Source organism: Nuphar pumila, chromosome 10 (assembly GCF_984573655.1).
Source record: "Nuphar pumila chromosome 10, dmNupPumi1.hap1.1, whole genome shotgun sequence".
NCBI classification, from domain to species: Eukaryota; Viridiplantae; Streptophyta; class Magnoliopsida; order Nymphaeales; family Nymphaeaceae; genus Nuphar; species Nuphar pumila.
Window position 1 is genome coordinate 80,431,886 of NC_143258.1, and position 13,743 is coordinate 80,445,628.

At 39.6% G+C, this 13,743-nt stretch overlaps 1 protein-coding gene across 1 annotated transcript; it reads left to right on the plus strand.

The window, feature by feature from the left end:
- Nucleotides 1-7,533: 7,533 nt before the first annotated feature.
- LOC149826998 (uncharacterized) lies at nucleotides 7,534-9,343 on the plus strand. The gene has a single exon (XM_090020196.1). The coding sequence runs from the start codon at nucleotides 8,352-8,354 to the stop codon at nucleotides 9,072-9,074; it is 723 nt and encodes a 240-aa protein (XP_089876322.1). The 5' UTR covers nucleotides 7,534-8,351; the 3' UTR covers nucleotides 9,075-9,343.
- Nucleotides 9,344-13,743: the final 4,400 nt, after the last annotated feature.

Here is a 13,743-nt window from a genome sequence, read left to right on the forward strand (position 1 = left end):
TAAAAACATAGTCAGCCTGATCAACTAGCTCAAGCAAAAGGGGCCCAAGAGCTTGTGCACTTCGACCTAGTTAGGGTAGTGACCATGATTCCTGGATATAAGCAAGTGAACTACTAGTCAGGCTAGATCTTAATAGATTAAGTCTAATTGTTCGAGGCCGTTATAGGGACCTAAATTGCATTTGGCGTTATGTAGTGCAAAATGTTGACATATTTCATTAATCTTGCCAGGTCCCCTGCGTAACCATCAGTTCTATTTTTGTGCAGTGAACATGTTTCGTGAACTTCCCACCTTTCTGCTTTGGAAATCATGAACTTGGTCACATTTCGTATCGTGGTCTTCGTCATTTGGTTCCATGCTTTCTCATTGGTGGCAGCGGTAGTGTTCAGAGAGAGAGAGAGATTGCACGTACACTAATTCATGCTGAGATTTGCAGTTGCCTCTACGCAAAGGATTTATGGCAGCAGGCCTTGATCTTATAGTTTGGATGTTGGATTGCTTAAATATATATCAATATATATCATGAATTTATGAACATTTATGGCATGACTGACATATTTATAAATGTCAAGAGAAAATAAAGCCCGAGCTTGGTCGATTCTCCATACTATTTTCATGTCGTCTCCAATCAAAGAGGCACATTTATGTCTGTCCAGTGCTTGTACTAACTAAGAAAACGTACACCAAGAAAGAGAAAATTTTAACATTATTTAAGAAGAAACATTTTTTTTTTTATGTATATAGTCAAGGAAACCACCCACCATCCCTTAGCCAACCGCCTCTCACGGATGCCAAACTTTGGTCACAATGTTGTGAGTGTCGGTGCGTATCGTATCGGCAGGAAATCGATATGCATCATCCCTGAATCGGTTATTTTTTAATGAATGTAAAAAATACTTAAAAATATTTTTTGTTAATATTTTAATAAGTTTAACACGTGTCACTTTCTGATTGACACATAATATTTTGGAATTATTTTTTGGCCGATTCAGATAGATTCACTCGAGTATCAGTATCGGGCGGATTCAACTGAATCGTTGGCCAAACGATACAGGGCCAATACAGACTGACATGTTTGGGCTATGCTGGACCCGGGGGGAGGCCATGTTCTATGCTTCCCACATGTCTATCATTTGTGTAGGGCAAGCGTGTAGGGTAGTGTGTCCTACGTTTGATGGAGGATGTGTGCCCACCAATGGTAGGATGCACTCATCCCTGCAGATGGACGAGTGCGTTCTGCCGTTCAATGGCACCATGTGTCTCAAATCTTGGATATATATGGTTTTCTCTATTCATCTGATATTATTGGCTCCACACAAACAGGGACGACTCAAGAGAAAGTGAGGCCCCGATCAGGTAGCACCAGTGGACTTGAATTTAGTTCTGGCTAGGGCTGCTAAGCGCGCCAAACATACAAAACATTAGGGGTTCAATTTCCAACCTTCTTTATGCTGAGTCAAGTTGAGTGCGAGCTATTGGGATGGCTGGGTTACTAAAAAAAAAAATACATTATTTTTAAGCTGGGAAGTAATTGGATTTGAACTCAAAACCTATTGAGCGAAGCTGCTTAAGCTGATTAGTTATTAGAAAGAATACATTGTCTAATTAGGCTCGAAGCAATAGGTTTTTTACTTTAATTAAACCTCTTACTTACAATCCACAAACTTGGACTATTTATTTTACATTACATTATCTGTAACAAATACCGCAATATTTATAAAAATCTCACGATAATACCGTGAGAAATTGCTACAATGTTTATAAAATGGCAATTTCTTGCGAGATTTTCTCATCGTGACAAATATTGTGAGATTTACATTTTTAACAGATATTTATCATGAAAACCCCCCAACATTTTTATTTTTAGATGTATTTTATTTATATTTTCCTATAATAAATTTATTTTTATATTTTTTAATTTATTTTTTATTGTTGAGATTTTGCCAAAAAAAATGCTACATTTATGAAAAAAATTAAAATCTCCCGAGTTTTTGACCGCCGATATTTTGCCGTTTTAAACTTTTGTCACTATGAATGTTACTAGTTAACCAGCTTGTTACTAGCCAAGTCAAGCGGATTACCTGTTGTTTATGTTTGGCTTGCTTTGCTTATTTTATGAGTAAGAACGAGCTCTTTATGAGTCGAAACACAAGCTGCCCATCTCATTTCGCAGACCTAGTTCTGACTCAATTATTGGATCTAAAAGCTGGGCTTTGCTTGTCTGGTAGGAACAGCTAGTGCACGTCACCTTGTGTTGGGACGTTGCAGGTTCAAAACCCAATGGCTTAGTTGTATAACTGGTAGGGGTCTGCCTAACCCGAACTTGGCTTTAAAAAAAAAAAAGATGCAGGTAGAGATGGTAAATTTCGACTTTCTTACCCAGAATCCAAACTCACCTAATTAACCAGATATGTTCATGTCTGATATCCTACCAAAAATTCCAAACCAGACCCAGCAACACCCCTGCTCAGTTCACTCCCAAATTTGAATCAACACATAACAAATTTCACAAATCCTGTACTCGAGAAAATATCAGGGAGGACGAATCAGGTGATATTGCGAAATTTTTGGAAAAACTTAGAATAATAATGCAAATTAAAATAAAACCAAAAACCTTGCAAAAATATTTTGAGAGTCTCATACTCAGTTGTGGTAAAAACATGATATTTAAAAAAAAAAAAGTGATATTTTGAGTCTCATTTTTTCAGTATTATGTGGACCTCTCAATATAACCTTATGATAAAATCGTAGTATTTTCAAAGATATCGGCAATATTTGTGACATAGCTTGTGACCCACTTGGGGAGTAAAAGAGTATCGGGTAAAGAGTTTTGGACCTTGGCCAGATTCATGTTTATGACAAACATCAAATCCAACTGTATACCTTACCATACCGTATAGACCCTGGTTTACTTGTGAGTTTGTATCTAATTATAATAAAATAGATAATAAAGCTTTTCTTCCAATCGGACCAGCTCGTAATAGGATACATTCAACTTTTCCCAACCCGGATCCGACCCATTTACAGTGGATGATTTCCTTAAGATGAAACAACGTACACCAGCATGCATGGGCACGTGCATCCGTACCCGTGAGGGCGGGAGAATCAGGTGCCATGTGATGGCACACTAAAGTGTGCCGCTGCACCTGATCAACCTCGTCTTTTTCTTGGACTCCACAACTGGAGAGATGATCGGGTGCAATATGAGGGCACAAAATTTGTGCATTAAGCACCCACCATCCATCAGGCTTTGGGCCCCACACTTGACAGGTCCTGTCCGGAGGGTGATCAGGTGCTCAATGCACGAATGTTTGTGCAATCATAATACACCTAGATCTTTTCACCCACTGACAGGCCCTATCTCTGAGATAGAGGGTGCTCAGGTGAAGCGGCACATTAAGGGTGCGTTAGCTTGTCATGGAATGGGGGTGCTTGGGGCACCCCCTTCCGTGGATTCCTCTGCTGCGAAAATAAAATCTGACCTTCCACGACAACACTTTTCGCAGAAAAGAGGGGTCTAGCGTGCACTTTGGCATGTCCAACAACAACTACGCCTTCATCCCAAAACAATTGGGGTCGGCGATATGAACCAACAAAGAAAATCATTCTGGGTCTTCCACATGAATCCTTCTCCTCCATTCATTTATATTCAATGTCATGTCCTCGGTGAGGTTCAAAGCATTCATATCCTTTCCTATCACCTTCATCCATGTCTTCCTAGGCCTACCCCGACCTCTTTTAACTAATATATTTTCCCATTTTTCCATCCTTCTAATTGAAGCATCATTAGGCCTTCATCGAATATGTCCAAACCACCGTAAACGATTCTCTCTCATCTTATTTTCAATGGGTGCAACGTCTACCTTCTTACGTATCTCTTTGTTCTGAATCTTATCTTTTATTGTATTTCCACACATCCATCTCAGCATACGCATCTCAGCTACACTCATTTTTTTGAATACTCATTTTTTTGAATATGATGTCACTTTGGCATGCCCATTGATGCAAATTCACCATCTCATGTTTGTTTCAATATTTTGGGTCCTGAGAAAAGTATGCCTGTCGATGCATTTTTGCAAAAAAGAAGAGTGGAATCAACCCCACAGAAACAGTTTCCATGAAAAAACCCACATCAGCGTGTATTTTGGCAAGCCTGTCGAGGGTTTTTCACGAAAAATGGTGTATTCCGGTGTTTGTGTTGTCAGTGTGGACCTCGCAAAAATTCACACCCATCGATGTGTTTCCGTGAAACATAGCATTTCTGTGAGACAAACGCGCCCTAAAAGTTTGCCATCACATAGCATCTGATCTTTTTTTCCACCTGTAGTATAATTTGGCGTGAGGATCAGTATGATGGTGAATCACAAAACGTTGTGGTGGGACCCAAAGGAAAACGTAGCGTAGCCCCGATCACACCTGATCTTTTTCCCTCGTGTGGTATAATTTGGCATGAGGAACAGTGTGATGGTGAAGCACAAAAGGTTGTGGTGGGACCCAAAGGAAAACCGTAGCGTAGGCGTAGCCCCAATCACACACGCCTCCGTCCTCACCACTTGCTGCCAAACTAAGCCGCTTAAACATGAAAAGGTGCCCCAAAAATCGCCCAAGATAACACGGAGAGAGAGAGAGAGATTTAAATCTTTAATTTCAATAAATTCACGTTTTCATAATTTTGTCTCAATATTAACATGATAAAAACACCCCTTTTAATCTTTATACATTTTCCTGTAATTGTATACTTTTGAGATTTTTCACTTAGTATTTCCTTGATTTTTTATTTTTTATTTTTTATTTTGAAGAACTTTTGGACTTAGTATTTCCTAGTTTTCACATTCTATGGTTTTTTTAATTAAAAAAGAGACAGAGAAAGATGTTGCGATATCATTATTGTGATATATCCAATTTTATTTGTAGTAGTTTCCGTAAAAACACCTTCCATCTTTTTATTTTTTTGGATTTTTATTTTTGTGTAGGCAATAAAAGCAAAAAAAAAAAATCCGAAAGTTTCGTGGGAAAACCTCATCCAACAAAATGTCATTTGAAAACAACTCATTCTACAAACATTCATATCGACATGGATATGTATCTTACTGGTTGCTCAAGCAATTATAGTCAAATAATACCCAACGTACGTACCACTGGGGTTTGAACCTGCAACGTCCCACGTGAAAACCTGCACTGACAGCTCCTACCAACCACGCGGAGCCCCCGTTGTTATACCCAACTCATTTTTGTCAACATATAACATGTATATTGTAAAAACAAATAAAAGCTACAAAAATATAACCTGATTTGATATCCATATTTGCCTAAGATGAGTTGGACTTGGGCTAATTACACCAATACACAATATTTTTCTTATAGAAGACTCGATTAAACCCGAATCCGGCTCCGATACCATACCCGAAAATCTGGTTTAAGTCTGGTTCCACATGGGTCCAAACCAAACCAGACCCGACACCCCTAGCAATCTTGAATATATGTGAAAAAATACATAAAATAAGAAAAAGAAACCCTACACCCATTCATTAAGATAGCCGTGCGTTTGGAGAGAAGTTGGTAGAGACTCGTCTTCCGAGGAATTGAACAACTAGCAGAGGTACTTTGCGAATACGGTGGTGCGTTCTTGTCGACATGTTATTAATTAAGGTGTGAAAATTTTGGAAAAAGAAAGAAAAAAAAAAACAGGAGGTTAGAAAATCAAAGAAGCATTGAGGAAAGGCGAGGTCGCGTGTCTGACAACCGTGCGTCCTCGGGAGCTCTGCTTCTCGCCGATTTCTCTGCAAAAAAGATCGCTTGTCACGTGGGGAGCATCTGTACTTGGCGTTTGCCCTCATGAAATCTCTAAAGGACATCCACGTCCTCGAGGCCTGCCAGCCGATGCTTACTGCTTTTCTCCCTAGCCATCCCAAGTCTCCCCAAGGGGGGGGGGGGAACGTCTATTCATCGATCCGTGTTTCGATTTAAAAGAAAAATTGATGTTCTCACAGCCGTTTTGATCACTCTAATATATCGTTATTTTTTCAATTAAAATATCATGTAAAATAAGTTCACTAAGTGAATCGTTTTGTTTAAAAAAAAAATTGCTTGACTTCATACGGTATCTTATAAGTGATCAAGAAGCTATTTATTTTGTAAAGAGAATCTGAGCCAGATACCATCGTTCGATATGGGAGCTAAATTGGCATTTGATAATAATGCCAAGATGTCATTTATGTTCATAAATCTAAAACATATCCTTAATGTCACTCAACAAAAAGGACTTGGGTATCCAGCTCTATCTACATCGTTCTCCATACACGTGTTCTAATCTATCACATTTTTTATAATAATCATAATCTATATTAAATTATTAAACTAAGAACAATAATTTCGGTAGACTTTATTTGTTAACATTAAACAAAAATACAGGAAAAATTACAATGATATCGTAGAGATGTTCATATATAACAAACCAAGGGATTAATGCAGGGAGCAAATTTCACGGAATTACAAAAAATACATAACCTTCAACTCGAAGAAACAAAGATTATGTAAGTCCTCCACTTAACATGGAGCAGCCAAGCTAATGTATTTTCACAAAGCTAGCCTCTCAAAAACTTGCCCATCAACTGTTAGAGATATATAAGGAATCCTCTTGACAAAGAGAATTCTTCTAATAAATAAAAACATTTTGCTTTTTTCTTAAAAGTGCAAGGAAAATATTATATGTTAAAAATATGAGATAATATGCTATATAACCTTAATATTGTATTTTATAAATTTACAAAATATAAAAGGTATATCATAATTATTGTTATATAACCTCAATATTATCAAAATGGATGGCAATTTGAAAATGTCCAAATATTTGACATTGTGTCTGTTTCTCAAAATAATATATATGATTTTTTTTTAAATATCTGCATTTTCAGGACAGTTTTTTTTATTATTTATAACTTGAAAAAACCGCACTCGGGTATGAACATTTTGGTTAAGCTAGCTCATATTGTCTAACCTAAGGTCATCGTGCCGGCAGCATAAAACTCCAAGGCTAGGACGCGACTGTTGGTGATGGTGATATAGAATTGAGGAGAAGCCCCGGGCCGGGTAGTCGTTTGTAGGACAGGCAAGTCAATTATGTAGAAAACAAGGAGAGATCGGTCCATCTCGAGATGGGAAGTTGAAACTCGGCGATTAATCGCGTCATCACGAGGATCTTTGAACGGGTCGGGGATCACAAAAGCAAAGCGTGTCTCAGTGTCTGTTGCTGGCGGGACCCACCTTGAAGAAACCGTGGTTAAGGCCGCACGACTGGCCGACGAGACAACCTCTTTAACCACGGTTAAATTCTCATTTTTAAAATTATTCAGGAAAAAAAAAGGAACACATAATGAGCCACGACACGAGCACTATAAAAAGCGTAGCGCCCTGCCCTCCTTCCGCCTAGCCTTGTTATTCGCCGACGTCTCTCTCTCTCTCTCTCTCTCTCTCTCTCTCTCTCTCAGAGTACTCTTCCACACTGAGGCTGCGAAGTTCCAGAGGAGAACTAAGAACCTGAGATCATCTCTGCGTCCAACTGTCCTCTTTCGTTTATCTCTACTTTGAGAAGCTTGCAGAGAGGAAGAGAGATCGAGCACCCTGCTTCGATTCTCCTTCTTTCTTTCCTCTTCTTTTCTTCTCCTTTTTGAACTCGGAGACCCGAAAATCCTTTATCGCTACACTCAAAATCCGGATTTTTACGTGCTTTCCGAGCTTGGAGAAGCCGGTTTCACAACGGGAAAACGCTTTGAAGCAAGCGGATATGGTGAGATTCTCGATCTTGTAGGCGGAGGAATAGCTCGGAGATCCATCTCTCCTGATAAGCATAATCTTCCCTCTGCTTCTGTAACGTAGAAGATTCCGAATAATTTTATTTTCCGTCTATTGCTCTTTCCTTCACAAAGTTGAGGTTTTCCTATTACCGATCGTTAGAATTTTGCTTATGTATGAGTTGAGTTTCTCGAGATTCCGGTCCCTGATCACACATTTCCGGCCAAGTTTCGTCTTTTCTTCCTAAATTTGCTTCAAAATGAGTTAAAGTTCGTGATCTATGCTCGAATTTTCTGCAAGAAACTACTCCCAGTAGTGGAAGAGAATTCCACGATTACTATAAAGGAAAAGAGACCCGAGTTCGTGTGATCCATCTGAATCCTGCCTTTCGTTTTCTTTCAAGAAAGAAATCGTGATTCCGACACTTAAAATAGCTCGACAATGAGCTAACCTTTTCATATTCTCCATTTCCCTTCCGAATTCCAGCTCGAGACTCGTTCTCCTTTTAGAAAAGCTCTCAAAAAGGAGGAAAAAAAGAAAAGCAGTGAAGAAATACTACGATGGACAGCTCCGAGTTTGACACAGTGAAGGCGGAGAAGGCAATAGCCATGAAAAGGTACAAAAGGACGCATTATGTTGCAAAGCTCTTCCGGTGCGTAGAGGTCTTCCTCCTCTTCTTCTTCTTCCCATGGTTCTCCTACCACCTCTCCGTTGCCGCCAGGGCCTCTGGCGACTACCTTCGCCTCTTCCTCCACATCCTCGCCAGCCAGAAGTTCGTCTTCGTCATAGGCAACGCCATCGTCGTCACACTTCTTGCAAAATCCGGCCTTCTCAGCCGCCGGCGTCTCTCCGGCGACCTCTACGACGAGTTCATCCGCAACAGCGAGCACACGCACGCGGCCCGCTCTTGGGAGAGGTGCGACGACCCGCCCGTGGTACCGCCGCGTGCTGAGGAGGAGCAGGAGGAGAAGACGGTCTTCGAGGACAAGCCCGTGTGCGTGGTGGAGAGCGCCCGAGACCCGCACGACTACCGGAGGAGCCTCTCGAAGAAGCAGGGAGCCGGTCGGAGACACGGACGGGAGCTCCGGAGGACCGAGACGGAGAAGGTTTGGAGGGAGAGGAAGCCCCCTGTCTCGTCTTGGTCTTACGATGAGGCCTACGTCTCGGTGCTGAGCAACGAAGAGTTCCGACGCACCATCGAGACGTTCATTTCCAAGCAGATTCAATTCCAACGCCAAGAATCGTTGGCTCTGGTCGTTCAGAGCCAATGCAACCAGGACTAGCAAAACCCCTGCTCCCTGAACAATGAAGCAAAGCTTCATTTGAAGTTGGTATTCTGCTTAAGCCCTTTTATAAATAGGAACAACATATTTGTCTACATAATATATGAAGATGAAGAGTCTAGTATTATTATTTTATTACTCTCAGTCTCTCCCTCTCCGTACTATTGGGATGTAAATGTTTCATGTTGTACACACTCAGTAATTGGATCAGAGATTTTTCTGCAGAAACAGGGAATGCCAACACATTCTGAGGATCCTCCCTTTTTCTCTGCAATTCGATCGTCGCCCTTGTTTTCTCTCTTCCGCTTCTTAATTCTACTCATGACCAAATACGTTGGTTGATAGATTACTCAGGAGCGGACCAGAAAGAAACAAAACGAGCCCGTCTGGGGTTTCATGCGGAGACGAGATTGGTCGAAAGTGTAAGGATATTTTCGGCATTTGGAGGTATTCAATCAAATTTTTTGGGAACATTTGAGAGTGGTTTTCTTCTTGTTTTTAGGGGAGCAAAGCGGATAGTGGTAAGAGGTTGAGGGAACTCTTTCCTGGGAGCGGCTGCCCCCGGTATTTTATGTGAAATATTCATTCTTATTCTTGTCTTTTTCCTAATTTTCTGCTTTTTAAGCCGCTTGGGAATAAACATATTCCTGCTTTTTTTATTTTTTACTTATATAAGTTTGGAGAGAATAATTTTTTTATTTGAGAGTTGGAACATTCTTTCTCCTTCCTGTATTCTGTCATCGTTTTTAAATTATTTTTTTCCAAAAGTCCCTTGTGGTTTCTCACCTTCAGAAAAAAAACCCCTCAAAACTCATGGAAATAACAGATAACCCAGTTTTCATGTGCTCGTTATCCTGGGGGTTTAATTGGGTCGGAGGTGTTACTGAACCGAATTAATGCCCAATATTTGATTAGAATGCTGGATCCAAATATTGAACATTTATTTGGTTTTTTTTTATTACCATCCCTTTTGCCTGATCTGTGTTTCTTGGATCTAGTTGGGACCCCGATCTGGCATTTCCCCATCTAATCGGCATCTTATGGGCATGTTTGTCATAAGCCAGGTTGTGTTCCCTGCATTTAAGCAAATTTTTAGAAGTTGGCCATTTTCTGAATTTCTTATTCTTGGTTGCATCCTTGTGAGTTGTCCCATTCTAGCAGGATCAGGATAATAGCAATGTATGTGGTCATCTAGTTTTCCTCACAGGCAGAGAATTGTGCTAATAAAAAAGAAGAGCCTGGTCTCTTTTTTGTCGGGAAAAACTTTAACATCAAATAGACAAAAACAATTAACTTATTTATTTGTGCAATACCTGCATCCTCTGACTCATGATTTTGGGGGATTAGCATCGGATTCCATTAAGATAGAAATCCAAGAGGGGAAGTGAAGGGAGGATGCATAGTGCATTTAGAAGGGAATGGATTCTCTCCTTGTTGGTTGTGCTCGTTATCTTTATCAAGGTGCCCATGCAGACCCACAAGTCCCCAAAAGTCGTGTGTGGTGCTCTCTCTCTCTCTCTCTCTCTCTCTCTCTCTCTTAGATTTCTAAAATATTACAAAAATGCCTAATCCAAGCAGTAGAACATGACATTATAACCAAACAAGATTTCTCATGTCCAATTTTAAAAGAAAGCAGGCATATTGTGCACCCCCATCAACTTTACTTATTGTTACGATTAATGGAGCTAATGTGCCTGTATTTTAATCATTTGTAGTCGTTGACATTAGGGATGCAAACGGACCGGATCCAGTATGAGCATTTCACGATTTTTTACTGTTCTGACCCCGATCCGGGTCTGACTTTTCTATGTATTTACTGATCGGGAACTGATCCGTTTGCATCCCTAATTGACATCATCACTGTCGCCACCATTACCACCTCCGCTACCGCGGACACTGCTTTTATAACAAGAAGAACAAGAACAATTGCTATTAAGAGCACCGTTTCCTTGAACAAGTATGCAAATGCAAGTGGTATATCTGTCACTAAGTAATTTGAAATAAACAAAATTACATTTGAAAGTTTTTTCACGTCAATTTACTTTCTTTTATGTTGGGTTGATATTAAACTTCAGCCCAACTTTTGAAGTGGCTAGTTTGTGAGATTAGAATAGTCAGGTCAAAGTTGAGATGGGACATTAGTAGCATGGTCCTTCAATTGGCTCGAATCATGCTCCCAGTACATTATTTATGAGAGGTTACTGTTTAAACATTGCTACTATCGCCTACAATATAATTAACATCTCAACTTTTTCAGATTTTATAAATGATAAAAGTTCAGTCATAAAATGTTTTATTATCAATAAATATTCATTCCTCGCAAATTTAGGTCTCAAACCTGTCAAATTCTAGTTTGAATCAGCTCCATTTGGGTTTAGGGCCATAATCATTATTTTTGAAAACGATAATGGGCTTTTGGGGCCAGAGACATACTTGGTATTTCTAAGAAAGAGTTAGGTTATTTTTGTCCTGGAAACAAAGAAGGAAATTCTGAAATAGATATTGGTTTTATTTGGTAATGGTAGTCTTATAGTTAAGTTTGCTAAAACGAGCACAATTGGAAACTTGATTTTTATTATAGTATATGGGTAATTTTGGTAGGGTCAACTGTCATTAACCTGGGACACCTCAGCCCCCACCGACCGAGCGTGCTTAACTTATACAAAGGGTTCATTAAAGTTAAATTTAAGAAGACATTTATGCATAAAACCACTTTTTCCTCTTTACCATTTTGCAAACACATTTCGCCCTTACTCACTCTCACTCACATTTTCTCTTCTCAAACCTTGTTGAGATTGTGGCAAGAGGAGAAGTTGGGCTACTTGAAATCCTTTTTTGAGGAGCATTAGTGCTTTGGGGAGTTCCTGTGAATTGGGGTTGAACTTAAATAGTTCTTAGATTTTTATTTTTGGATGTTCTTGCACGCTCCAGGAAGGTACAGTGCCTTACTCCTTTGATTTTTAGGAAATATGCAGCATATAGATATTTTGTATGCATATGTTTTTTAGGAACCATGTTAGAAAAATGAGAAATTTCTGGAAAACTTTATGTTTTTGCTTAATATATGACTTGAAATATGTTTAACATATGTTTATGAAGCTTTAAGTGGTGTAGTTTTGATTCCCTTTGTAAAAAAATGATATCTGTGTATGAACCCATGCTTGAACCATCATTTTTTTCTAAAATTTTAAACTGTTTTTAACTCTGTCCAAACCCAAGAGTCGACCCCTGTTATTTATCATCTTTAGTTGATCTGTTTTGTAGCACAAGAGTCAACCCTCGTATTCAGAAAGTCAAATCCTTTGATATTCATTGTGTAAAGCCAGTCAAGAGTTGACTCTCGTGTTTAGAGAGTTGACACTTTTTTAAAAGAGTCTACCCCTAAATGCTAAGAATCAACCCTTTATGAAAAGAGTTGACCCCTGAATGCTGAGAGTCGACCCTTTCTTAAAAAGAGTCGACCCCTATGAGCCAAGAGTCGACTCCTAAGTTTTTCAAATAGATTTTCTTGGTATTTTGAATTCGGGTTTGGGATGGATCACCTCGAGAACAGACTGAGACGCTTATGTTTATGGTATTCTTGGGTTTATTGCATAAAATTATGTTTGGTATTCTAATGAAGGACTCTGGTTATGTTGAAATGCATGGGTACATGAGCATGCTTGCATGTATGATGCATATATTTGTGTATGTTTTTCTTTTTAGTATATATGGTAAAAGGAGTAATGTTTTGTTAGTAGTTTAAGTATGGCACTATGTGATTTGCACAGACACAACGTTGCTTGTGTTCGTATTTTCAAGTATTGTAATATGTATTATAATACTTATATGAGTACGAGATTTTAGTTCTTGTATTATAAGAATGTATAATTAATGACTGAATGCATGGCATAAAAATGATGTCAGTTGAGCATGGCTTGTATGGGTGTTAGCTCGAGGTACCGAGAGGGGTACGATATTATGCATAAAAAGTAATTAAGAAAAAGCCATACTAAGAGATTGTTTTGTGCTCGTCAAATTATGTAACTAGAGCCACTACAAGAAAATTGTTAATTAGCGACGGAAATTTGCGACGAATTTTTTCCGTCTCAAATTTGCGACAGATTAGCTAGAGAAAACTTTCTTCATGAATCCGTCGCTAAATAGCGACGAATTAGCGATGAAAGTTGTTTCATCGCTAATCAGTCGCTAATTAGCGACGGATTAACGACAATAATTTTTCATCGCTAATTCTCAATACAAGAAAAACATTTTAGCGAGGGAAATTTTTCCGTCGCTAATTAGCGACAGAAAAAATCCCTCGCTAAATCCCTCACTAATTTTCGATTTAAATCGAGCGCGAAATTTTCCCTCTCTCCTCGTTCGAAATTTAAATTGATCGCGCTCGATTTAAACCGACTTCGATGATGCAGAGTGATCGCTGTGCAAGTCAGTTCATGGTGGACGACAATGATGCAGAGTGATCGCTGGAGGACGGCGATGCCGAAGAGCACGCTGATTCACGAAGGACGGCGACACAGGAGAGCATGCTGGTTCACGAAGGATGACGACGCCGGAGAGCATGCCGGTTCACGGAGGACGACGACGTCGATTCACGGAGGACGACGATGCCGGTTCACGGAGGACGGTGACACCGGAGAGCATCGCTTCACAGAGGACGGCGACGCCG